Below are 24,849 nucleotides of genomic sequence, written 5' to 3' on the forward strand. Positions count from 1 at the left end.
GGAAGGCAAAACCTGCCAATGCAGGAAAATTGATTTCCGGCCCTTCAACAGCGACCATGACATAGCAGCGCCCGCATAACTGGAGAAGAGGTTAAACTGCAAAAGAAAGCTTAACTGAGAGAGGGCAGGGTGGGAGAAGCTCTGGAGCCGACTGAGGATTCCCAGGTAAGTACCTCCCTCTATTGTGTGGGCAGGCCAGTCCCTCCCCTTACCTGGCCAAATCACCTGGCAACGCCTCCTCAGTTGGGATTGGATAACTGGCAGAGGTACACAGCGACATCCAGGTGTCCAGTTGGGGGGGGGGGAGCCAGGCTGTACTGCCGGGAGCCACATAGGTCCAGGGGGGCTGTGCTCAAGCATGCAAAAGGTGCCTCTCATTTAATGTGGGGAGCGGTCATTGCAGTGAGAGCAGCCAATTTGTGATAGTCCGATGGTTTTATATATTTACTCTAAGGTGGGATCACGACGTTTTAAAGAAACGAATTCCATAAATGAATGGAAAACGTGGATATCCAAAGGTGGAGACCCATTCATTGGGCCACCTTCCAATCTTTGGCCTCACTTTGAAAGGGGTGCCTTATGAATCCTAACTGAAAACAATGCTTTTGGGCAACAACAAAAAGATTACAGCAAACCTCCTACCAAGAGAAGGCATCTGATTTTCCTGGAACATGCAGAGGCTGAGTGTTCTTTCTTCTTGCTTCTCTCTCACATACTTTGTTTTTCCAACTCTCCAGTTCTGTCTGAGAGCTAATTGGAAACAGAGAAGGGGTTTCAGCTTCCTATGGCCCTCAGCCAACACCCCAATGTGGCCTCAGGTGAATTGTTGGTGGGAACAGAAAGGATGTGGAGGGCAACTCAGGCCCATCTGGCTTTGACATGCATATGAATAAGGATGCTGGGGGACATGCTGGCTGGTTGGGATCCAGCTCTGGGTGAACCGGAAAGACCCAGCCAGCTGCTGCTGAAGCAAAAGTCGTATAATTAAAAGCAGAGGAGAAAGTTGCATTCTCTTTGGACAGTGCCAAAAAAACCCTCTGGCTCCAACTCCCAGCTTCCCACCCCATCCCTGCCTGGGAGCTGGTATAGATAGGATAGTGTCCTTTTCAAGCTCAGCTTATTCCCCTTCATTCATCCCACTGATGTGTTCAGTCACCAGATTAGTGCCCACACAGCATCTCCTGATTGTCATGTTCTGGAGAAGCAGATCTCAGTGTCATAGGTGTCCTGATGGCAATTTGCCCCAAACTCCTAATGACCACTCACAGCAGCTTCATGCAGATATTAAATAGCATTGGGGATAAAGTAGTGCCCTGCTTGGTGTTTGGTTGGCTTTGGAGTGAGACCTCTTACACTTGCCTTCTGGACTTCATCTTGCTTGCTTCACAGCCTGAAGACCCCCCCCCCCACAAATACCAAGAAGCCATTCAGACTTCCACAACACTGAACTGAGTGCTCAGGGAGCCATTGTGTCAAACCCCCATTCTTGCATCAAGAAGCTTATATACATCTGAAATCTATAGGACTATAAAATCTATAGCAACATCAGAAGAAGAAGAAATACAACATGGCTGTGGCCAAGCCGATGATGTTGAGGAGGGCATCAGCAATAGTGTGCAGAAGGCTCCTTCCCTTAGTCGGGCATCAGTTCTGCTTGGCTTCCTAGCTTCTCTCTTTTACCATTGAACATCAATGGAGGTCTTTGTTCCCAGGCTCTTTACTTTCTAACCACTAAAGCTCCCTCACCAAACCCAGGAAAGTTGGCTCCTATAATTCCAACACTCCACTGGATTCCACAGACCACTGGATCCCACAGGCTGTTGGAGAAGAGTCTTGATCGCCAATAATTCTACTCTCTCCATCCAAAGTTTGAAGTTAGCCCTCCCTTATTGCGCGCGCACACACACAACCTCTTGCACGTGCGTGTGAAGGGTGAATAATGAAAACTTGTCTGTGCCAAGAGCCCTGGACAGCGTCTAAGCTCTTGGCTTGTTTAGTCTCTCTCTCCCGCTCTCCCCCAACTTTCATTTCCTGTCTTGCAGTTATTTTATAACCCCCCCTCCACACACACACAGTCTCAACCCTCCTGGCTTCTTATTCTTGCAGCACTATAAATCCAGGATTTACATATTGTCTCCGATCCCTGGCCTTGGGGGGTGTTAGTGGGCAGGCATTGGAAGTGGGAAAGGGTAAATAGACAACCTGTTTGCAGCTGCATGCCAGACCCTGCAAGAGGAGAAGAGGAAGGTGGGTGGGAGAAACAGCTTCTAAAGGAGCAGGGAAAAGATCTGCACACCAGACTTATAAATACAGGAACAAGAACAGTAAAGGAAGAGGAACTGTAGGACAACATGAAGGTAATGTAGTATCTGAGGGGAGGGTATTTGCTTGTGTGTGGTGGTGGCTGGTGTGGAAAGCTGGGTCTAATTTTCTTCACAGGGCTTTTCTATATTCCCCCTATTATCAGTGGCTTTTGGCCGTGATCTACATAAGTGTAAGATTTGTTTAATTCATTGGATTCACTGATCAAAGACTTGCAATGGCCTGAGAGTAATTGTTTTTAAAAGAGGAGAGGTCTAACAATGGTTGTTACCCATCATAGTACCTAGTGGAGCTTCCAGCTTCAGTGATAGTATATCTCTGAAAACCAGACACTGATGAGGGCTACTGAACTCATGTCTTTCTTGCGTGCACCATGGATTATCCAGGCTAGCTGCAGTGACACGCAGAATGCAGGGCTAGAGAGACTTTGTGTTTGATCCAGGAGGGCTTTTCTTGCATTCCTAAATCTAGTCATTTGTTCTACAATTGACATCCCCCCCCCAAGCCACAGGCATGCTTATTCTGCTACCCATATGTCTAACAATATCTAGTGCCTGCTTTCTAAATGGAGAAATTCCACCGGAATACTAGAGCTTTGATCCAAAACAAGCAAGCGATCTATATCCAGGATGTGTGGAGTTATGGAGGACTCATCAATCAATGATGGTGCTGGTGATATGTGACGCTATTCACATACTGTAACCATAGTAGAGATTGGCAAATTAGCAGAAGCACAACTCTATTTTTGACTGGAAAGGTGGGGAGACAAGGAGAGCAGGAACAGGTAAGGTTAAATTAAATAAGAGGGAGAAAAAGAATGAGAGATGCACAAGTTGTAAAAGCAGTGGCACCATTAGCTAATTTTAAAATACAGATTTAATGAGGTCATATCCAGTTAAGTCATACCAAGAGCAGACCCACTGAAATAAATAGACACAAGTTGCTTAAGTCCCTTGGGTCTGCTCTGAGTATAATAACACTGGATATCACCCAAAGTACATCTGGTTGTTTGTACAAACTTTGCAACTTTTGCAGATTGCACAGACAAAGCCTCCCCAGTCCCAGTGCGTGTGCAGAAGTTGTTATATAGGTAGCAATTGGGAGCAAGAATAGAAGGCAATAATCCCTATTCCTCCCTCCACAAATTCAATGAACGTCTGAAAAAGGAGGGTAGTTTAACGCCTCTGTGGGTATTCCATTACCTATAATATTTGCCCTACCTTCCAAAAAAGGGGGAGCTCAAGGGGGGTCGTGAAAGCTTCAGAACAAGCTATAAAACAAAGATTAAGCCAAGCATTTGAAGATTAAAAATGTATGTCCATTTTAGGTTTCAGTCTGAGGGAAGAGGGAGCTGTTTCAAGCAAGATTGGCATGAATGCTAACTCAGATTTCTTTGCGGTGCGTTCTTGCTGGATGTCAGGCTGTTGGCCAAAAACTTCAGTACAATTCCAAGTAAAACAAAGCGGTGGCTCTCTCACTCAGATTTCTTCGAGGGAAATCTCAGCACAGGATCCTCAGCATAGGACCAAACTAGCCGACAATCTTTCCCTGAAATTTTGTTAGTAGTAGTTACAAGCGAAATCTTCAACAAAATGTCAGGATTCCAGTGACTGTCCCATTCACCTTAGAGAACTTTTCTGTCCCCACCCCTCACCAGAAGACAGCCAGCCTCTTGTAGCCACTGAGCAAGCTCTGTCCTTGCTGGTTTGTTTCTGGATCTTCCTCCCCTGCTTAGTTCTTCCCACTAATTTGTTGTGCAATTGTGTTGTGCTTTGTTCTGCAATTTTCAGTGTTCCTCCAAGCCTGCTGATGCTTCCCTTTTGTGAACGGGTGGTAGCCTTTTGGATACATAAGCAATAACACTCACAGCTTGGAAATAGAGGATGATTGATCACATTTTTATCTTGCCTTTCCTTCAATGAATACAAGGCAGTCTACACACACACACACCACAACCACTGTATTCTTACAACATAGGACGTTGCCTTATGCCAAGTCAGATTATTGCTCCAGCTACCCTGGAGAACACCTCTCCACGTTTTCTGTTTTGTCCCCAGTATGCACCATGTTCTAAAATACCATGCGCTTTCTTTCTGGCTCTCCCAGGTCTCTCTGTTCCAGCCAGGCTTGCTGTTCCTCCTCCTCCTTGTTCAGTTGCCCACCTCACAAGGACAGGCCATCAACCCTGAAGGTAAGACCTGCTGACTCTGCTATATGGAGCTTGCCCAAGCCCCTCATGTTAAGTCTGCCATTCCTATCCCTTCCCATTGGGGCCATATAGCTCAGGGCCCCTACATGAAAAAGATCCCATCTTCAATCCCTGGCATCTTCTCGTAGAGCTGGAGAAAATGCTTTTTTCGAGGTGAGATCTTGGCCCGAAATCACGAGAGAGCAAGGAGCCAATTATGGATACCATGCTCTCATAGGAAAAAACCCAGGATGCCCCAGTTTTTCCAGGGCATGTGACTGGAAGTTGGTCTTCAGGGTTTCAGGCAGGACTTCCTGAAGATGTGGGTTATTGAAATTGGGACCTTCTTCATGCAAAGCTGATGCTGTTCCACTGAGCTAGTCTCCCCCCCCCCAAAAAAAAAAAAATGTTGGATGTTTGCCTACTTCCTGGAGCTAATGTAATACATTTGTAAAAAGACTTTGCAAATCATGGCCTTACAATCCAGTGTAATCAATAGACTTAGGTGTGTCTTACTCTGAGTAGCTTGCAAGTCTCCAGGATTCTTTTCTTTACAAGGGAATTGATCCTGTAAAAGGTACTCCCTGAAACATCCCCCTGCTTGGAAAAGCTGAGGGACTGAAACAACACTGTCGCACAATCCCCACTTCCAGGATTGGTGTGAGGTTCCGGGGAGCACAGAAAGTTTTGATTTCCTTCCAAGAGTGCGCTTTAAACTTACAAACCCTATTCAGCAATTCCACTCCACATGTGAGGAGTTAGATGAATGCAGAGGAGGAGCGATGACTCTCCCACAACATCCCTACATTGAGCACATACATTTAACTTCTGTTAAATATATATATATATTGCCTCCACTGCGGCAGCCCGGCAGCCACAACACTGCGAAGATGGCCTCCCACTAGACTGTGAAGACATATATGACCAAGGCTCTGAGACAGATGGCGTGTACCTTATTTATCCCGCGGGCCCCAATATCCCGGTGCCTGTGTACTGCGATATGACCACCGACGATGGAAAATGGACGGTAACAAGAGCAAAGTGTGGTTTGGGAGGTCCACCTCAACCTGGCAGTAGAGATCACAGGGTTGGGGTAGATTGATGGAGGTAGCTCAGCTGTTTCTGTGCTTACCCAGGTGTTTCACTAAAGGCACCGCAATGAAACAAAGTTTGTGTGTGAGTTTTTGGTAAATTATTTCACATCTTTCCTCTTTTTGGCCATTGCCCCCCCCTCTCTCATTCTTTGTCTGTCTTTCTCATTTGTGATCATATATGGATGCATAATTGCACTCACACACTGAAGTGCATAGGTACAACATTCCCTGTTTTTAGCCTTTGGATTTTTTAAATACCCTAGTTGAAATTTTCTTATGTTTCATTTTTTATATTTTTTTGTGTTTCACTGTTTACATTTTTCCACCTTCATGAGTGTTTGGCAGCAGAAAAGGCAGGCTTTAAGTAAAGTTTTCTTTTTAAAAGACAGGAGGGAGTGAATGTTTATGGGAAGAAGGAATCTTTGTTTTTGTACCTTGAAGGCACACCATCTCCTTCACTTTGGGATTCCTGTTTTCCATGGTGATGGGAGGAACGCCGTTGATGGCAGCGGCCGGGGGAATGAGTGGGTACCAGTTCATTAGAGATTAATGTTATCATTTTCCTTCCACCACATTTTCCAGGTTTTCCAGAAACGATTCAATGGTTCAATCAGTTTCTTTCGGGGATGGAATGACTATCGGTTTGGCTTTGGCAGAGCAGACAGTGAATACTGGCTAGGTAAATAGAAATGAGTAACGGGAAATACCTTCTTTCTCCCCCCCTCCTTTTAAACAACAACAACAACAAAACAGACAATATGAATAATTGACAACCAAAAAGTAACATGAATTCAGTACAAGGAGGTTTTGATGATAAAATACAAAAGCCAATTGGTCAAAAATCACGAGTAAATGGAATGGATATTGGGCTCATCCACACTTACCATTTGTCCTGCACTTTTTAGGCACTGATCCATGCTTTAAGGCTGAATACTTTTCTTTCCCCATGAAAACCTGCTCTTTTAATACAATTCAAGTTTTCTGTGGGTTGCAGTTTGTTCTGATTTAGTGGTAAAGAGAAGGTTTTCATGGGAAAAGCATTGGGGCAAACAAGAAAACCCAACAAAACGCTCTTGGACCCTTTGAAGTGTGGACCTGTGCCTAGAAACATGGCACAAAAGAGAGTCTGAATGACTCCATAATTACGAAGTTGTCAGCGGGGTGGAAAAAACTCAGCTTACATTGCACAACAAACCAAATAAGAGGAAAGGGGTTCCAGCCCATTTACAGACAAGGATTTGCCACCTGAGTGACTGTGTTGTCACGTAGTTAATAAATAACCGCTAAGAACAGGTAGAGTCAGAAAGATCAGCATCACCTTTAGTTGCATGAAGATTACAATTTCTTTGAGATAGTGATGAACATAACTTTCCTGAACCAGTTATCTAGGGTATAACGTGAGACCTTTTTCCAGCCCTCTTTTTCTCTTCTCCCCCCCCTCCCCCTGGCTCTTGACACAGACATTTCCCTTTGCCAGGACATTTTGGAACACCAAATGTTTGGGTTTCTTCCCTATGCAGCTGAAACATGTTCCTGGGCCCAGACAATTCCAATGTAAAATGTGAGCATGTTTACAGTGTCTCTGAGCCAGGAGATGCAGCCAAGTTCCCCTTCATTTTTCTGCCTGCCCATCACTTTTCTGTCCAAAGACACTGCTCAGACAATACATAGCTCCCAACGAAAAGAGTGGGTGGTTGCGTGGCTGTCTTTTTTTCTGTGTGTATACAGTTTGGGTTCCTAAATAATACGTCTTATCTGCTCTATGGCCCAGGGCTGCAAAATATCCACCTCCTGACCCTGAAGCAGAAGTATGAACTACGTGTGGAGCTGGAGGACTTTGAGAACAGTACGGTCTTTGCCAGATATACGGACTTCTCACTGTCGCCACACGCTATCAGTGCAGAAGAGGATGGCTACACACTGCATGTGTCTGGCTTTATTGATGGGGGAGCAGGTGAGGGGCTGTGGGTGCCAAGTTACTAGCCATCCCTTTCTACTGTTACTTCAGCCCCCCACCCCATACCCAGGATCGGGTAGGGTGCTAGCTCCTAACACATTGGCTCTATCCCCTGAAATAGATCATTCAACTACAATAGCAAGGGTGGAGAGCTTCAGGCCCTCAAAATGTTGTTGGATTTCAAATTCCATCAGTCTTAGCCAGCATGGACAATAGTCAGGGATATGTGGAGTTGGAGTGCAGCACTGAGGAACGTGTGGAGGAACCTCGATATGTTGGACTCCTAACTTCCATCTGCCCCAGCCAGTATAGCTGATGGGGGTCCAGGAACAGACTCCCTGCTACTGTTATAGAGAGTCCTGAAGTGACCTCCAGTCCCATCCAACACCACATAATCCAGAAGTCCTGGTTCTGAGTCACATAAGGACAATGCATTGGATCAAACTCCCCTCCCAGGGTTTGGTTCTTAACTTTGGGGGGAAAAATTGTACATCAGTGTGGTTAAGTATAATTGCCCCGAAACTCAGATCACAAGAAAGTCCACTCTTTGGAAAGCATGCCAACAGCCAGTTGTATCAAGCTAGGCCCCTAGCTGCAAGTGAATCTACTCTAAAGTAAGCACACTACTCCAGCTTTTTATTGCAGCAGGCTTCATGGCAGGTACCTAACCTCAGATGTTGCAGAGCTACAGCTCCCATCATCCTTGACCGCTGGCCTTCACAATGAGCTTGTGGGAGTCTAATAATATCTGAGGTGCCACAGATTACCCACCCTTTCTTTATGGAATCCACATTTTTGTCACACCATTGTCTTTGTGCTCCCACCAGGTGACTCATTGACCTACCACAACGGCCAGAAGTTCTCCACGTTCGACCGAGACCAAGACCTTTTTGTGCAGAACTGTGCGGCGCTGTCTTCGGGTGCCTGGTGGTTCAAGAGCTGTCATGTTTCCAACCTGAATGGCTTCTACCTTGGCGGGGCCCACCTCTCCTATGCAAGTGGCATTAACTGGGCCCAGTGGAAGGGCTTCTACTATTCCCTCAAGAGAAGTGAGATGAAAATACGCCGTGTCTGAGAGACGGGGTGGCCGCTCCCATTCCTCCTTTCCAGTGGCCTTCCGAAGATGAATTTCCATTCAAACAAACAAAACCTATATTGTGGATAAGGTTGTGGAACTGGGATTGAGCAGGTGGGGACTAGGGCTGTGATGGAACTAAAGCCATTGCCAACACAAACAAATTTTACCTTGTCTTAAACTTGTGCTGTGCTGAAATCTGTCTTCTAATTCCTTGAAAATTTTCTTTCCCAAAGAAAGATGCTTGATTTTTCTGCCTCTTTCTCAGTGTACTTCAGAAAGTATTTGCAGTTACGGTGAGTTGGGGCTGAGCTTACTTACTTTATCATTCATTGCAAAGGTGGCCAGTAGTGGCGGGGGCTTTTTGGTGTCAATCAATTTCTCCAGCACTCTGTGGCCATCTTGCCTGTCTGTGCTTCCTGATCTGAAAAAGCTACATGGGAGCAGTTATCTCATCATTTCTTTCCTTGGGCTTCAGTCGAACTGGAGGAAGCTGAGGAGGTTGCCTACCAACTGCATGAAACTGGTCTGTCCTTTTACCTTAAAATCAAAACACAACACCACAACATCCACACAAGGATCACTTTAAAAATAAAAGATGATGTTACTTTAAAAACATCAACTGTCAGGCAGCTATCATGGGCATGGTAGGCAACCTCCGCAATCTCTATTGCTTTCAGGAAACCTCACCCAAGGAAGTCATGAGATGCTCAGGAAGTACAGACTACAGATTGCAGACCACCAGAGGGATGTTTTGTAGAAAAGGAAGAAATAGGCTATGTCAAAAGTCATGTGAGTGCAACAAAACTCCCACACCACACTAATAAAGATTTCACCCAAAGTCTGATCATTTTCAAATGCAATTTCTTTTTACAAAAAACAGACAATCATTTTAAAAAGAGCTCTCTCTTTTTTGCACATCATTGTTTCAAACCTGTTTAACTGCCATGACTACAAAGCAATGCTCTGGATAATTCCTTAAGGAAGGTTTTCTAATACTCTCAGAAAATGATTCTCAGAGCTCTTTGGGAAACAGTGAAGCTACTCTGAAACTCACAAGTGCACAAGAGAGACATATCTAAATCTGCTAAGGGGAAGAGATGATCTTCATGTTGTTTGAGGCCAGGATTGAGAGTCTGCAGCACAGATGACTGGATTAGCATTCAAACCGAGAGTGATAAAATGATGGGAAGAGGGGAAGAACACAGGCAAAAGCAGCCCAACCAGTTTTCCAAGTTTAAGAATAATTATAATCCTTTGTACCCCTTTGGTTTATACTTTGAAATAAAGCCACATTCTCTGAAACTGAGACAGTGATACAACTGTTATGGGGGGGAGCTTTTTTGAGGCCAGGAGTGAAAAATCTGTAGCCTTCCAGATGTCACCCCTGATTGTTGGCCATACTGATGGGAGTTAGTACAGCAACATCTGGAGAGTGACAGGTTCCCCTCCCCAAGTTTAGGTAATTTGTTATTTCTTTACTGGTCAACTTCCCTGCACCGAGAAAAAGAGTATTAGTTCTTCAATATGTGTGCTTCTTTTGACATCTGGCTGGCCTGAGTAACCATCCAAACTGCAAAGCAAACTTAGAAGATGGAAATGAAGACTAAACACTGCTTTCCCCAGCCTTCTCGTGTCCTGCCAATAAGCTTGTTTTGACTCCAGGCTGTTCACATCTGGATTTTGTCCCCTGCAATTAAGGCAAAAGTCACCTGAGGCTACAGCATTGTGATGGCTGAGAACCAGGATATATGGTGTTCTTTTTGTGTTCTCATAAAACTGGTTGTGTTTTGGGTGTGTGTAGCAGGGTGGGAGGGGGAGGAAACGGTGGTGGAAAGACCTACCACAAAGGTTTGGATCCTGAGCTGCAGTCTGAGTAAGAAGGGGGCAGAAAAACCACACACACAGCCAAGCCAGGTAAAAGAAATAAATGTATTTCCTGAAACAATAGCCAAGAGAGGCTGGGTGGGCAGGGACAAGTAATAAGCAGCTCCCAAAGCCAAGGCACTTGGATATAATGCCGGGAATATAGAGTATTTCTGACAATGAATTTGCTTTCCTAAAACGTGTTGCATCAGAACATCAAGTTTCTAGGCACTTCAGAATAGACTATGGAGAATCAATGGGAAGGTTTCCCTGAGGATAATGAGAGAGGCTTTATTCCCATGAACAAGTGCAAATTTCCCAGCAGCCTTTGCTGTTCAATAGAATCGGGAACTGTATCCCTCACTCACCTGACATTGCATACCTGAGAGACTGAATCAGCAGGGTGCTGAAACTGATTAACCCCCCATGAACATGGTAACAGCTGAAAGGTTTTGACCTCCTGAAATAAATTGCAGGGAGAGGGTGCAGCTTAACTACATCAAGAAGAAAATAACTTCTTTCCATTCCCTGACTTCACACTAGAGGCTAAAGTGAGGGCTCGCTTTTCAATACGTACCTCTTTAAAGAGGTGGCAGTAATGTTTCTCCCAGGATGCCCTTCTAGGATGCCACCAGGCTGCTCCCTAGCGTGTGTTGCTGGTGCTACAGATAGGCCAAGGAAAAAATAGGAAGGGTCCGATTTCCCCGTCCCCTCCACTCTGCTTATTATCTCAGCATAGGTGTTGGGGGCAAAAGTAACCTGCAAAAGGGTCCATGATACTCCAGAGGCCCCCTGTTCTGCATTACCTGTCCCGGACACTGAAGGACACAGAAGGAAGCACTGCTCCCTTACCTACCACTAGAAAGAATGCAATCACCCTAGCATCAGAAGGCCGCATTACTAGGCCTCAAGTCATCACTAGTGTGTCACCTCTCCATGTTGATGAACACTAAGGGCATGCTATTTTGCTATCCCTTAACCAGCCACGAGAGGGAGAAGGAGAACAATTCTTAATGTGTTTTACAGGACAGTATGTAAGATCCATTCCCCTGCTGCCATCCACACCCTTGGAGATATGCCTGAATGAGAAAAGGAGAGGTGTGCAGGCTACAGTGATCTGCCACTTGTTTGCAGCGGAAGCTGTAGGTCACAGGACTGCCTAAGGTGAGTTCCGTGGCCCAATGAGGCACCTTTTGTCTGAGAGGCTGGTCTCCTCTTCACCCTCAGGGTCATCTTCACTCACATTCTTGGCCTCCTGGGTCCTCCTCTCCCCAATGCTGCTCCCCACGCCAGCCCCAACCCCACCCCCAATGACCGCAAAGGTGCTTGCGCCAGCCATGGTCCCAATGGCAAACGTAGCGGCAGTGCCAGTGCCCAGCACAATGGCTTCTGCGGCCAACACGGCAGCTGCCACACCAGCCCCAATGGCTCCACCAGCTAACCCCACAGCACCCACGCCAATTGCCATCCCAGCTTTGAGGGCATGGGACTTGTAGCGACGGTGGTAGCGCTCCTTAAAAATTTGAGCTTCGTGCTTCAGGTGGTCCTCCAGCGACAAGATGGACTCTGTCCGGCCCGGCTCATCACCCTGCAGAGACTCCTCACACCGCCGCATTAATTCGCACTGCTTGCTCAGAAGGCGCCGTGTCATGGACTTGGGAGTCACTTGCAGGCCAGCAATCATGGGACGACAGAGCTCATCCTGAGTGGAAGAAGGAAAAGATGTGTCAGGATTACAGAACTGGGTAGGAGGAAAGGGAAACAGAAAGGAGATGCCAGTTCATGACCCAAGACAATCCCACTTCATAGTAATACAATTGTATTTCTCCTCCCCTTTCTCCTAGAGGATCATATGGCACCCGTGGGGAACCTTAGGCCTGGGAGCTAAATGTAACTCTTCAGGCCTTTCTATCTGGCCCATGGGGACTTTCCCCAAGCATAGCTAGATCCCCTCTTTGCTAGTCACAGGCTTCACCACTCCTACTTCAAGACCTTCTTGCGAGTTTGTTGTTGTTTTGCCTTGCCGTAATGTGTCCATGAATTCCGGCAATGCCTGGTGCTTGCCTGGATATCAGATGGATAGAGATGTGTGAGTGTGTGCAGAAATTAGCTTACTGTACAAAAGTAAAGTCACTCCTGCAGTTTCACACCCTAACCAAATCATCTAAAAATTTAAATGTTCCCAGACAGTTCTCTCAAATGGATCCCGCAGACGACACCACCCATTATCCCTAAAGTGCAACCAACAGTGGTCCAATATTATAAATATGTCCTGCCACCAGCAACCTGCACGGCACATTTATTTCCTTCTCCCAAATCCAACCCTCAGAAATTCCTCAAAATCTTCTTTGCAAACATTTTTCTTAACCCACAGCTAGACCTGTTGATTTGGTTCTGCACATACCTGGTCTCTGATGAAATCTGCAAACTCCTGCCGCAGTTTTTCCTGGGTGTTCAGATTGTGTAAGGTGATCGCCATCTGGGGAGGGTGGAAGGAAAAAATGGAAGATTCTCATTTTTCAGTTGAGTCCCCGCAAACCCCATTGCCAGAAAAGGAAGGTAAGTGCTCATTCATGTACCAATTCTGCTTGTGCCGGCCATCTTCTTCAGTTTGCATATGACATCTTACTTGTGGTGATGGACAGGAATAGAGGAAACTGCCTTACACCCAGCCAAGCCATTGATCCATGTGGCTCAGTGTCGTACTCACTGACTGGGAGTGGCTCTCCAGGGTTTCAGGCCGTAGTCTCTCCCAGCCTTACCTGGAGCTGCCAGGGATTGAACCCTGAACTTTCTGCAGGCATAATGAATAGTCTACCACTGAGTTATAGCCCTTCCCTATTGATAACACAGCAACAGAAGCTGTCGCACCCACACACACTCACTGACCTCTCAGTCTCATCTCGAGAAGGTTTTTATTTCATTTATCAAGTGATGGACACCAGTGGTTTGCTATCCAAGCACTAACCAAACCCAGAGCTGCTTAGCTTCAGCAAGGTTATTGTATTATTTGCCATTGAGATGTACCCTGGCTGATGGATGCAGTGTCCAAAAATGCAGCTTCTGCTTAAATAGATCAAACAGGTAAGCCAAATGACAAGCAAAATGGGGGCCTGGTCAAGGAAACAGAAGTAGAGCTGATCATGAACATCAGATGATGAGAGTGAAGTTTGATACCTGAGTGACTGAAGAGAAGCCAAACTTATACTTCTTCATCAGAGAGGAGAAATTCTGAAAAGGAGAGAGAAGAAAAGGAGTGGCATCTGAGGATGGGGTTTACAACTGTCTCCTCATACCAAAAGACAGTCACATACTGTCAGAAGCCACAGTGCTGCAGTTAAATACATTCACAGTCCACACGTACATCACATTTGTTTTCCCACACTGGGAGTTTGTACATTCATTTGCTTTTTTTTACAAACGATGTTTTGACTTTCAGCCCTAATAAGGCAACCTCACAGTTAAAGAGACCTTAACATTTAATTAATACAACTAGGATAATAAAAATATCAAGATTGCAATGAGATTTAGAACAAATGTAAGAAGCAGAACCAATGACAAACACAAGAGAAATGGAGTTCAAGCTAGGGCAACTGACAAATCCCAAAAAGGGAGAGAAAAACAAAAAACAAATCTTGACTTTGGCATCATGGCCTAAGTTCCACTGCTGTGGAGTTGCAGCTCAGCCTGTGTGCTAGGACAAGCCACACCCACACTAACATTTGGACATGCTGAAGGGAGTCAACGGCACCTCTGAATTGCAGCAGTGTGCCTGGCGGAGAGGTCTCATATCTCGAACTTAGCAATAGCAGCACTGGCTACACTAGACCTGAAGTACAGCTTAGCAAGTGAGGTGAGTGGAAGGGATGGCAATGAGTTGGTCCCTGTCCCAAAATACATAGGAAGCTGCTTTATACTGAGTCAGGCTACTGGGTCCATCTAGCTCAGTACAGTGGTACTTTGGGTTAAGAACTTAATTCGTTCTGGAGGTCCGTTTTTAACCTGAAACTGTTGTTAACTTGAAGCACCACTTTAGCTAATGGGGCCTCCAGATGCCGCTGTGCCGCCGCTGTGCAATTTCTGTTCTCATCCTGAAGCAAAGTTCTTAACCCAAGGCACTATTTCCGGGTTAGCAGAGCCTGTAACCTGAAGCGTCTGTAACCTGAAACGTCTGTAACCCGAAGTACCACTGTACTGTCTGTACTCTATGCTGGCCTATGTTCTCCAGGATTTTAGGCAGGAATCTTTCCTACCTAGAGATCAAACCTTCTGTATGCAAAGGTGTTGCTCTAACACTGAGCTATGGATGCTCCTAATTAATACAGGATGTAGCAAAGTCAGAGCAAAGTCAGAGTCCATCGGGCTCAGTACTGTCTACACTGACTGGCAGCACCTCTCCAAGGCTTCAGGCAGGAGTCTCTCCCAGACTTACCTGGAGATGCTAAGAACTGAATCTGGGACCTCCTGCATTCAAGGCAGATGTTCTGCCACTGAGTTACATCCACCCATTGGATATCAGCCAGGTCTAAATTATTTTTAGATTAGAAGCAGTCCAAGAGTACACCCATCTATACACATACATACTAGCAGCCTTTCTTCACATAGCCAAAACAGCATCACACAGACACTGAATCTTACTTCAACCCTGTGTTGCAACTGTTACATTTCAGAGAAAAACTAGACTTTGACTGGCCAGCTTTTAAGTCAGCCCCTACAGCTGTGCATTTAACAGTCACACGGTGTCCAGCTATTAGCATGCAATAATGTTTAGCTCTGGGCTGTGAAAAACTTCACCTGCTGAAAAGCAACACAGGGATGAAGAACACCTGCCCTGCCACCAATGCTTATGGACTACAGCTCCCACCATCTCTGACCACTGGCCACATTGGCTGGGGCTGATGGATCTTGGAGTCCGACAACAAGAGGGCCAACGGATCAAACTTCTGTCATATGTACATGTACATGTTAGGGCAATGTTTTTATTGGTCAATCTCTTTTAGCGCATGCCTATACTTTAGTGCAATTAAACTCTAATTAACAGGAGAGCCTCTACTTCTTAATGGCAGTGTAGGGAGGTTTTCGGCAGGCAAAGTGCTTTTGCACTCAGCGTCTCCTGGCCCCCCACATTCCATGCCGGAGTAAGAGCCAGGTACCAAGACAAACTACCCCCATCCCCCCCAATCCCGGGGGGGGGGATTTGCAAGGATAATTACCCTCAATCGTCCTTGTTTTCCCTTTGCCAACAATCTCCTGCTGTCATGGGGTCAGTGGCGTAGCGTGGGGGGGTGCAGGGGGGGGGCGGGCGCAACATCTGGGGGTTAGGGGGCGCAAATCCACGGGTTAGGGGGCGCAAATTACTTGCCTTGCCCCGGGTGCTGACAACCCACGCTACGCCACTGCATGGGGTCTTCCTCCATTAAGGCAGAGCAGAACCAAAAGCCTCTACTCTTTTATATAAGCCTACCCTAAGCCATCTCTTTGCACATAGCACATCTTCTTTGCCTATGAGAGCAGTGTGACGGGCAGAAAACCAACAGGTGGAATTCTCCATGTTCTGTCCAGATTAGAGACTTGATTCTGCATCTCTTACCTTCACCTTGGCTGCAAGTTGTGCCCCTGTAAGGGCTCTTCCCTCCTGATCACTCTTTACATGCATTACAGCTGTTCTGGCTATGTCGTTCCCATAAGCCTCCAGGCAATCCCTAAAATCCTTATCCATGTCTGGAAGGGGAAACAAAAACAAAGCAGGCAATTCAGGCAAAGGAACTGTAACAAATGACGCCCTCAGAACAGCTGCTCCCCCTGGTGGCCACAAAGAATGATGCTGAAGGTTCAGTAGCCCTCCCCAATTTTACATTTGACCATGCCACTGAATATACATTCAGATACACTGAATGTGTGTATCTGAAGAAGTGTGCATGCACACGAAAGCTTATACCAAGAACTAACTTAGTTGGTCTTTAAGGTGCTACAGGAAGGAATTTTTTTATTTTGACTGAATATAAGGAGTGAGAAACCTAAAAGCACGTGAACAGAGCATTTGGAGCAGTAACTTAGAACCACAGAATTGTAGAGTTGGAAGGGACCCTTAGGGTCATCTAGTCCAACGTCCTGCACTGCCATCCATGGCTGGGCTCGAACCACCAACCTTCCGGTTAAAGGTTTGCATGCAATACCAGGAATGGGGAACATGGGGTCTGCCAGATGTTTTGGAACTCCAGCTCCCATCAACCCCAGTCAGGATGGTCAGTGGTCAGCGTTGATGACATGTCACATGTTCAGCCGCCTTGGTCTGGGGCTAGGCAATGAGAAGCTGTAGCTTCCACCCTCCTGCAGCCTGATCCAGGCTGCTGCTGCCCAGTTAGATATGGGTGGGAGAAAGTGAGAAGAAATGGTAGATCAAAGTGACAGATAACATTTGTTTGCATCACATTTAGGTTTGACATAAGTGATGCCAAAGCCTGAGAAACTGGAAGGACTAAAGGACCCAAGTTATTGCAAGTTGTTTTAAACTGTTTTTAACATTTTGTGTTAGTTCTTGCGACCCACCCTGGGGCCTTGAAGTGAAGGGTTGGTAAATAATGAAAGAAACATCACTTCTTTTTTTCTTTTTTTACATGATAGAAGTGGGGAAATGCTTTTCTATTGCTTTGGGGTTAAGTAGTACATGCTGTACTGCTTTCTACGGGCAGACTAAAGAAACAATGAGGACATCAAAGGGAACCAGTAATTCCAGCCGCCAGATAGCAGAATTAAGCAGTTTTCTCCTCTTTAAAGTCTTTGGCTAGCAAGGAGAAAATGCCACTATGGATTAACAAAGCAGTTTGGTATGGAACCAAAGCTCCACTTAGTGGATGAATGAGTGAACAGCTCACATGCTGCACAGAGCTAATGCAGATTAGGGGAGCAAGAGTTGGATTTGGAGCTACTTGTGGGAATGATGGAAAGAGAAGAGGTTCTTACCTGCAAGTGTGCCCTCAGTTCCCACCACCAGCCTCTTGCCAGGGAAGGGCATCAGGTAGCAGCGGGTGCTGGTGCTCCTGAGGGCCTCCAGAGCCCGTGGGTGCCTTTTGGGATCCAGTTTCTGAGGAGAAAGAATGAGAGAGAATTAGATGTAGCCATCCAAAAACAACCACCCGGAGCCAGGCTTGTTGTGAATGGGACTTCTCAAGCACTCTTCCAAAGCAGCTAGTTGGGTTGGATTGATATATTCATATTTGTATTCATATTATTATTTATACCCCACACATCTGGCTGGGTTTCCCCAGCTACTCTGGGCAGCTCCCAAAAGATTAAAAACAGAATGAAACATCAAACATTAAAAACTTCCCTAAGCAAGGCTGCCTTCAGATGTCTTCTAAAAGTCAGATAGTTGTTTATTTCCTTGACATCTGATGGGAGGGCATTCCACAGGGTGGGCGCCACCACCGAGAAGGCCCTCTGCTTGGTTCCCTGTAACCTCACTTTTATCTCTGCATGGTTTTCTAACCCATTCAACAAGCCATAACTTCAACAGTAAAAATAATAGAGCCGACAAAGCAAGTGATAACTAATACAAACAGCAGTTGGAATAAAAATCCAGAATCCTACGTAAGTCCAGAAGCTAAAAGCAATTAGAACAGAAAATCAGGAAGGGGGAAAGTACTTGGCACAAGAATTTAAATATGCCTATTGCAATCAAAGCAGTGGCCCAGTTACACCCACCAGGCCATTTCAGCCAAGCCTTACCTACTTACCCTACACCTGTCATCATATTTGATGCCAGGTGTGGGGCAGGTAAAGATGTGACTGGGCCCAAAGGCCATCTCCTATCAACAGCACCTGAAAAGTACAAAGCTCTGCCCTTCAAAGTATGTGGACAAAAATGAGTTATCTGCATCACTGTGATACAGATGAGTGACCCTACCCACCAGTTCAAGCTGCCCATGAAGGTAGATGAGATAAGAACCCACCCCACCAGTTGGATCTCATTCCCCATCCCTGAATCAATGGGTCTGGATAAACAAAATGGCCTTCTATTCAACCTTAAAAGGCCATAGATTGGGTACCAGGCAAGTCTTTCTTCGGAAAGCATTCTATAAAATGGGGTGCCGCCAACAAAAAGGCCCTCTCCCTGGTAACCACCTTACTCACATAGTTGGAATGGAGAAACTGGAGAAAGACTCTCCATTCAATGCTTCCACTGTCACATTTACCTGTATGGTACTTTGGAGGTAATTCTGTCCCTCCTGGAATCCAAATTGAGGTGGGAAGAACCAGTCACGCACCAGGACATCAAGATGCTGCAACAGAGAGACGAAGCATGTGAACTGCTTTTCCTACAATATGCTCTTACACAAATCCTTTCAATGTGAACTGCTTTTCCTACAATATTCCTCTTACACAAATCCTTTCAATGACCACACTTTGACTACTGTGTCCAGCTCGGGCACTGAGTCTGAAAAACGATAATGTAAGGCTGAAAACTGCAGAAAAGTGCAACCCAAATGATGCAAACAATATATCATTTAAATCGGAACCAGTGAAAGCAGTGAATACCCTGTGTGAGTGTCTGGAAGCAGTTGGAAGGTAGATGGTGGTTAACAAACTGAGGTTGAATCCCAACAAGACAGGCGTTTCTGGCGGGAAAGGGCAGGTGTGGGATCTCCCTGGACCTGCATTGAGTAACTGCCACTAAAGGACCAGTTTGCATTTCTTAGTGAAGAAAGTATTGATCTGATGTATTGATCTTTCCTATTCTGGTTAATACAAGAGGATTCTAGAAGCTACTAGTTTCTCTGTGTGAGAGAAGCAAGCAGAAGGGTCATGATTGTTTTGGTTATACCTTCTGGAAGCTGAGTACAGCTGGTTTGAACTGGTTCTCTTATCTCTTCCAATTAAGGTCATGCTGACTATAAATATAGGCCAGAAAGAGCCTGGCTTCTACTTTCTCTTTCTATCCCTCTGGTGTGTACATAGTATGATTAGTGTTAAAGTTTAGTCTTGTTTTAAGTTTATAAGTTTTTTTAAGTGCTGCAACTGGATTTTTATGGACTGTGCCAATCCTTAATGTACAGTGGTACCTGGGGTTAAGTACTTAATTCGTTCAGGAGGTCCGTTTGTAACCTGAAAATGTTCTTAACCTGAAGCACCACTTTAGCTAATGGGGCCTCCTGCTGCTGCCGTGCCGCCGGAGCACGATTTCTGTTCTCATCCTGAAGCAAAGTTCTTAACCCAAGGTAATATTTCTGGGTTGGCAGAGCTGGTAACCTGAAGCGTATATAACCCAAGGTACCACTGTACTGGATTTGTAACCATTTATACTCATTTGCCTTCAGCACTAGTAAAGCTCTGCTGGATGAAGTACAATTGCCTCTGGTCTATTTTTGGAAACTGCATTGTGTTTACCATATTTTTCATCCTATAGGGCGCACCGGCCCATAGGACACACCTCGTTATTTTTTTTGGGGGGGGGGAATGCATAAAAAATATATATTCCCCCCCCCAGCCGCAGCTGCCGCCCCAAGCCTTGTGGACACCCGCAAGCAAGGCTTGCAGACATCCGCCCGAAGAACGGGGAGCCCTCCAGAGGGCTCCCCGTGCTTCGGGCTGCAGGCTGCCGCCCACAAGCCTTGTGAGCCCGCGGGACCTCCCGCCGGGCGCGCAAGGCCTGCGGACACCCACCCAAAGCACCGCCCACAAGCCTTGTGAGCCCGCGGGACCTCCCGCCAGGCGCGCAAGGCTTGCGGATAGCTTCCTGAAGCCTGGAGAGCGAGAGGGGTTGGTGCACACCGATGCCTCTCGCTCTCCAGGCTTCAGCGGAAGCCTGCATTCGCCCCATAGGACGCACACACATTTCCCCTTCATTTTTGGAGGGGAAAAAGTGCGTCCTATGGGGAGAAAAATACAGTAAGTTTTTCCTCCACACGTATGACAATGCATAGCCACTGGTTCTTTTGGACTCACCACTGTCCATGGAAGTGCAGGTTAACTCAGTCAGATGAGCGGCTAATAATAATATCAGTATAATTATTAATAGTTGCATTTGTGTGTTTTTACCTTAGGAAAAATGTGAATAACCGGGAACATGACAGAGGCATAGAAAACAATGCCTGGTGTTGAGTAATACAGAGAGGGACATGCTCTTTTTCCTGTCTCATAATACACATGGTCATCCATGAACGGTGTGAAATTCAGAACAAACAATGGAGAATCTTTGCTCACATGGAGCATTGTTTTAACTATGGAAGATGCAGTGATGACCATTAACCTGGTCAGGATAAAGTTACCAATCGCTACCATTGCTACTGCTCAGGTATCAGAGGCAATACCAATTGCTGGAGAAAAACAAGTGGGAGAATGCCATTGTGCTCAGGTTCTGTTTGCAAGCTGAATAAAGCCGAACTTGGGAAGATTCAGGGCAAAGAAAAGGAGGCACGCCTTCACACAGCATATACTTAAATGAAGGGATTCTCCCCAAGCCATACTCCCTCCTTTGAGCCCTCCTTGCATTCTGATAACGTCTCTTGCTTGCCTAGATGAAGGACGGAGAGGGGAATGCAAGTGTCTGCAGAAACATGCCTACAGTAGAAAGGTAAAAGGCACGTCCCTTGGTTTTCTCATGTGTGCTTCTGGCCCTACTCACCATTGGCATGTGACACCTGGAAAGTGACCCAGAAAGAAGCATGGCCCTTTGGATGAATGAAATTCCCAACCTTGGGATAGGCAGAATTGCCCAGAGCTGATTTACATATGAATTGGGTGGACAAATCAATGTCTGCCAAATTATATATCGGTTTTGCCTTTTTCATTCCATATAGAGGTGTTATTTTGGGTTTGTGACACTCTCCTTATGATTGAAAAGAAATGCAAATGAAAAGAAATGTTGTTGTTTTAAAAAGCAACAACAAAAACAGTGGGAAGAGCAAATTATTGGGTGCTTGCAAATGAGAGAAAAAGAGATGTGGGTGCCAGGCAGAGGAACACGAGGCTGGGAGAGGTGGCTGAGGCGATGGGAACCCAGGAACAAAGGAGCTCTTTGACAGTTCAGCAAGGCGGAGAACACGAACATCATGGCAATCGTAGGAGAAGGAAAAGAGATTGGAACAAAGAGAAGGAAGTGGAACAGCCGGTGCGCATTACCTGAAAGGGCTTTAATCTGCAGGAGCCTCCTACCATCTCAGCTACATACATGAACATCTGTGGGCAGAGGAAATGGGAGACCCACCCAGGAAATGAAGAAATCTGGTTTACTTAGCCCTTTAGCCCAGCCCACAATATCTATTCCCCTCTCAAGAGGCCATGGGCTTCAGAAGCAAGGAGCCAAAACCACACAGGATAAATTTATGACTATGGTATTTATTATATTGTGGTATTAGTTATGTACATCACCATTTGTATCCCCACCCCTACAACAATAGTTGGAGTCATCTCATTTTATGGTCATAATATCCCTTGGAGGTAGGCAAAGCTGAGAAAGTCTTGATTGGTCCATGATTAGTTGCATGGTTGAACAACATTCAAACTCAGTCCACAGCAATCTTGGTCCAAAAACTCAATCTACAACATCTGGAGGCCTACAGGTCAGGGAAAGGTGCCCTAGGGATAAGTTGCCTTTCACTGCAATGTGCAGCATGGCTTACTCAAGCCATCTCTTGGCATCTGCTTTTCCAGCATTTTCTGGCAGTGCATGGATTCTCTGCTTGCAGTGTGAGGCAGTTTTGGCTGCATGGATTGTTTTGCTGGGCAGAAACCTGCCTTTTGTCTATTAGGGACTGTTAGACAAAAAGAAACTTTGTCCCTTCCAGTTCTATATATCCAGCTTTCTGCTTCCCTGAAACTTGGGGGAACTCAGGAATTCTGGATCTTGCCCACCCACCTTTCTAGCCCACATGGAGAGAACCAGCTATTTTTATTCCAGCCAACTATTTTCCTCATTCTTCCCCTGGATAATGCCCAATCCCCCTTTCCCCTTTTACAATCCTACTCACCTCCAGGTATTCCAAATCTGGGTCCTTCATCATGGTGGCCAAATTGAGTATCTAGGAAGAAACAACAGGGGTGTCAGAAGATGCGCTGAACTTACTTTTGCAGCAGGAAGGAAGAAGAGAAAGCACACCTGGAAAGGAGGGATCTGGCAGGAACCCACCTGATAGGAGCTGAGCAGCATGGAGAAAGCTGAGAGCTTGACACCATCTTCAACATTTCTTTCCACATCCATTGACCCCTCTGTGTCCACCAAGAACATGGCAATCTAAAGGGACAGTAAGAGATTAACAGACTCTCATAGGAGAAGTTTCCTGAGAGAAAAGGAATTAGTTTGGCCGGCGGGCTCCAAAGTACCTACTTATAGCTTATAGGTGGCATGTGTCTGTTGTGATGGTAAGCCATATTGGCTTCCTGTCCATTGCTGAGCCTAAGTGGGTGGTATGTGCCTTGAACATCCTAAATGTCTTGGGATCCAAATTCCCCATGAAGTTCTTCTTCTCATACTGGCCAGCCAATGTCATGAGATCTTCCAGAGAGGCCCTGATCTAAATGCCCACCATAGAACTTAGAGGATGTGCAGTGTAGTATAATGGTTAGAATATCAAACTAGGATCTGGAAGGCCAGAGTTCACTCAGCCACAAAGCTCACCAGATAACCACAAAAAGTCACTGTCTCTTAGCCTAACAGACTTCACAGGGTGTTTGTAATTCTGCAAGGAGAGAGCCTTTTCTGTGGTGACACTCCAACTTCAATCCCCAAGGCTGCAGTTCCAGTACTAACATTATAAGCTTTACAATGCAAGGAGAAGACCTTCCCATTTGCCTAGGCATTTTAGTACTTTGGACCACAACTCCAGTACTGGCTGAGGCTTATGGGAACTGTAGTCCACAACATCTAAAGAACAGCAGGATGGGGAAGGCTGAGTTAGGATGCGAGGAGTGTGGGGCAGAGATTATGTGGAATGGAAGTACTTCATGAGGACATCTCCAGGGGGCTGGGATGACCAGAAGGTCCCATTTCCACTGAGGGAGAGAAGCTTTCTTCCTCTTGTTCTTTCCCTAGTTACCTTCACACCCTGTGCTGTGCTGTTCTTACCTTTTCATGTTCACTCTGGACCCAAAATGGCCGACTCCATATCCACACACCCTTGGTGGTGGTGTTAGGTCCTGGTCGCCATTCAAAACCTGTCAGTGCTTCATCTTCCTGACCCATCCATGATCCGTCCTCAGCCTCCTGTCAACAAGGAAGAAAGGCAGAGGATGGTGATCTTGTTAAACCCACAGAATGTTCATGAAGACAGGGCATAGAAAGGCAAGCTATGTGGTATTGAGCTAGATAGGACAATACCACTCTCCGATTCAGAACCCATAAGGGTGGAAGAGAGTAAGAGTGTCTCTGGTTGCCCTTCCCATCCACCTGGAGCATCTGCCCTGCATACAGTGTATGTCTCTGAATACCAATTGTAGAGAACTGCAAGCAGGGAGAGGACTGTTGTACTTAGGTTCTATTTGAAGGCTTCCCATAAGTATATAGGTGGCCACTGTGAAAACAGGATGGACTACATGAAACTTTGCCCTGATCCAGCAGGGCTCATCTTCATATACCTCTGCTACCCTTAGATGTCCACACAGCTGCTTAACTTCTGCTCGGATCACAAATGTGTGCCAGGGTATAATTTGAAGGTGCATGTGGTCACCACTTTGCTAAAGCTAAGCAGGTCTGGGTCTGGATGGCTGATCACATGCACACTGCCCTCATTTAAAATGTCAGGATATAAACAAAATAAAATAAATAATATTTCAGCTCTGACTTGCACTTGCACAAAATCCATTGCACAAAAGCCCATTTTGTACAGCTGATTACCTAGATGAGATGGGGCAACATGATCCGTGAAGGACATTCATCCAAGCCAGACCCTTTTCAAATGGAAATTCTGCAAGCATCACCTATTGACCCACCCTAACAACACACAGAGAGAGAAGTTCCCATGCATTTGTTCTCACCAGGTTCTGAAGCCGCCGTAGGAGAAAGTTCAGCAGGAAGGATTTTCCTCGCCGTTGCTCCCCAAGAATGGAGACCAGGCAGACAGGGGCGTCCTTCACCTGCCCCTGCTCCAAGCAGCGGCTCAAGGCTTCCTCATCCAGGCAGAGATCTCCATCATCATCCAAGCCCACCAGCTGCACTGGCTTTCCTGGCTCCAATACCAGTATCTCCTGAAAGAGAAGGGAGATGGATAGGTCACCCAGATCTGAAGATGCTCCACAGTCTGGCAACCCCATGGATATTAGAGATATCAGCACAGAAGAAAGCACAGCAGATCAATTTATAATCGTGATCAGTTTTACATCAGGCTGGCAACTGAGCATCTGTGCACCAAAA

The 24,849-nt window shown here is 46.0% G+C and overlaps 2 protein-coding genes across 5 annotated transcripts in view; one reads left to right on the plus strand and one right to left on the minus strand.

Annotated features, from left to right (window-relative positions):
- The first annotated feature begins 2,071 nt into the window (after window positions 1-2,071).
- LOC309517036 (microfibril-associated glycoprotein 4-like) lies at window positions 2,072-9,941 on the plus strand. The gene is made up of 6 exons (XM_082196044.1): window positions 2,072-2,357; window positions 4,429-4,513; window positions 5,377-5,537; window positions 6,187-6,283; window positions 7,376-7,558; window positions 8,389-9,941. The coding sequence occupies exons 1-6, from the start codon at window positions 2,352-2,354 to the stop codon at window positions 8,634-8,636; spliced, it is 780 nt and encodes a 259-aa protein (XP_082052170.1). The 5' UTR covers window positions 2,072-2,351; the 3' UTR covers window positions 8,637-9,941.
- A 613-nt stretch (window positions 9,942-10,554) lies between these two features.
- RNF112 (ring finger protein 112) overlaps window positions 10,555-24,849 on the minus strand; it is a 28,682-nt gene continuing 14,387 nt past the window's right edge. For all 4 annotated transcript variants that reach the window (XM_082196028.1, XM_082196029.1, XM_082196027.1 and 1 more), the window contains 11 exons: window positions 24,474-24,683; window positions 23,566-23,703; window positions 22,630-22,734; window positions 22,472-22,522; window positions 21,624-21,680; window positions 18,698-18,784; window positions 17,466-17,586; window positions 16,093-16,223; window positions 13,680-13,733; window positions 12,907-12,981; window positions 10,555-12,204 (listed from right to left, as the gene is read on the minus strand). In XM_082196028.1, coding sequence (XP_082052154.1) covers window positions 11,662-12,204; window positions 12,907-12,981; window positions 13,680-13,733; window positions 16,093-16,223; window positions 17,466-17,586; window positions 18,698-18,784; window positions 21,624-21,680; window positions 22,472-22,522; window positions 22,630-22,734; window positions 23,566-23,703; window positions 24,474-24,683 — 1,572 coding nt within the window. In that variant the 3' untranslated portion in view covers window positions 10,555-11,661. The remainder of the gene's footprint in view (window positions 12,205-12,906; window positions 12,982-13,679; window positions 13,734-16,092; window positions 16,224-17,465; window positions 17,587-18,697; window positions 18,785-21,623; window positions 21,681-22,471; window positions 22,523-22,629; window positions 22,735-23,565; window positions 23,704-24,473; window positions 24,684-24,849) is intronic.

This window comes from Podarcis vaucheri (assembly GCF_965113315.1).
Source record: "Podarcis vaucheri genome assembly, chromosome: 13".
In the NCBI taxonomy this organism is placed as follows: Eukaryota; Metazoa; Chordata; class Lepidosauria; order Squamata; family Lacertidae; genus Podarcis; species Podarcis vaucheri.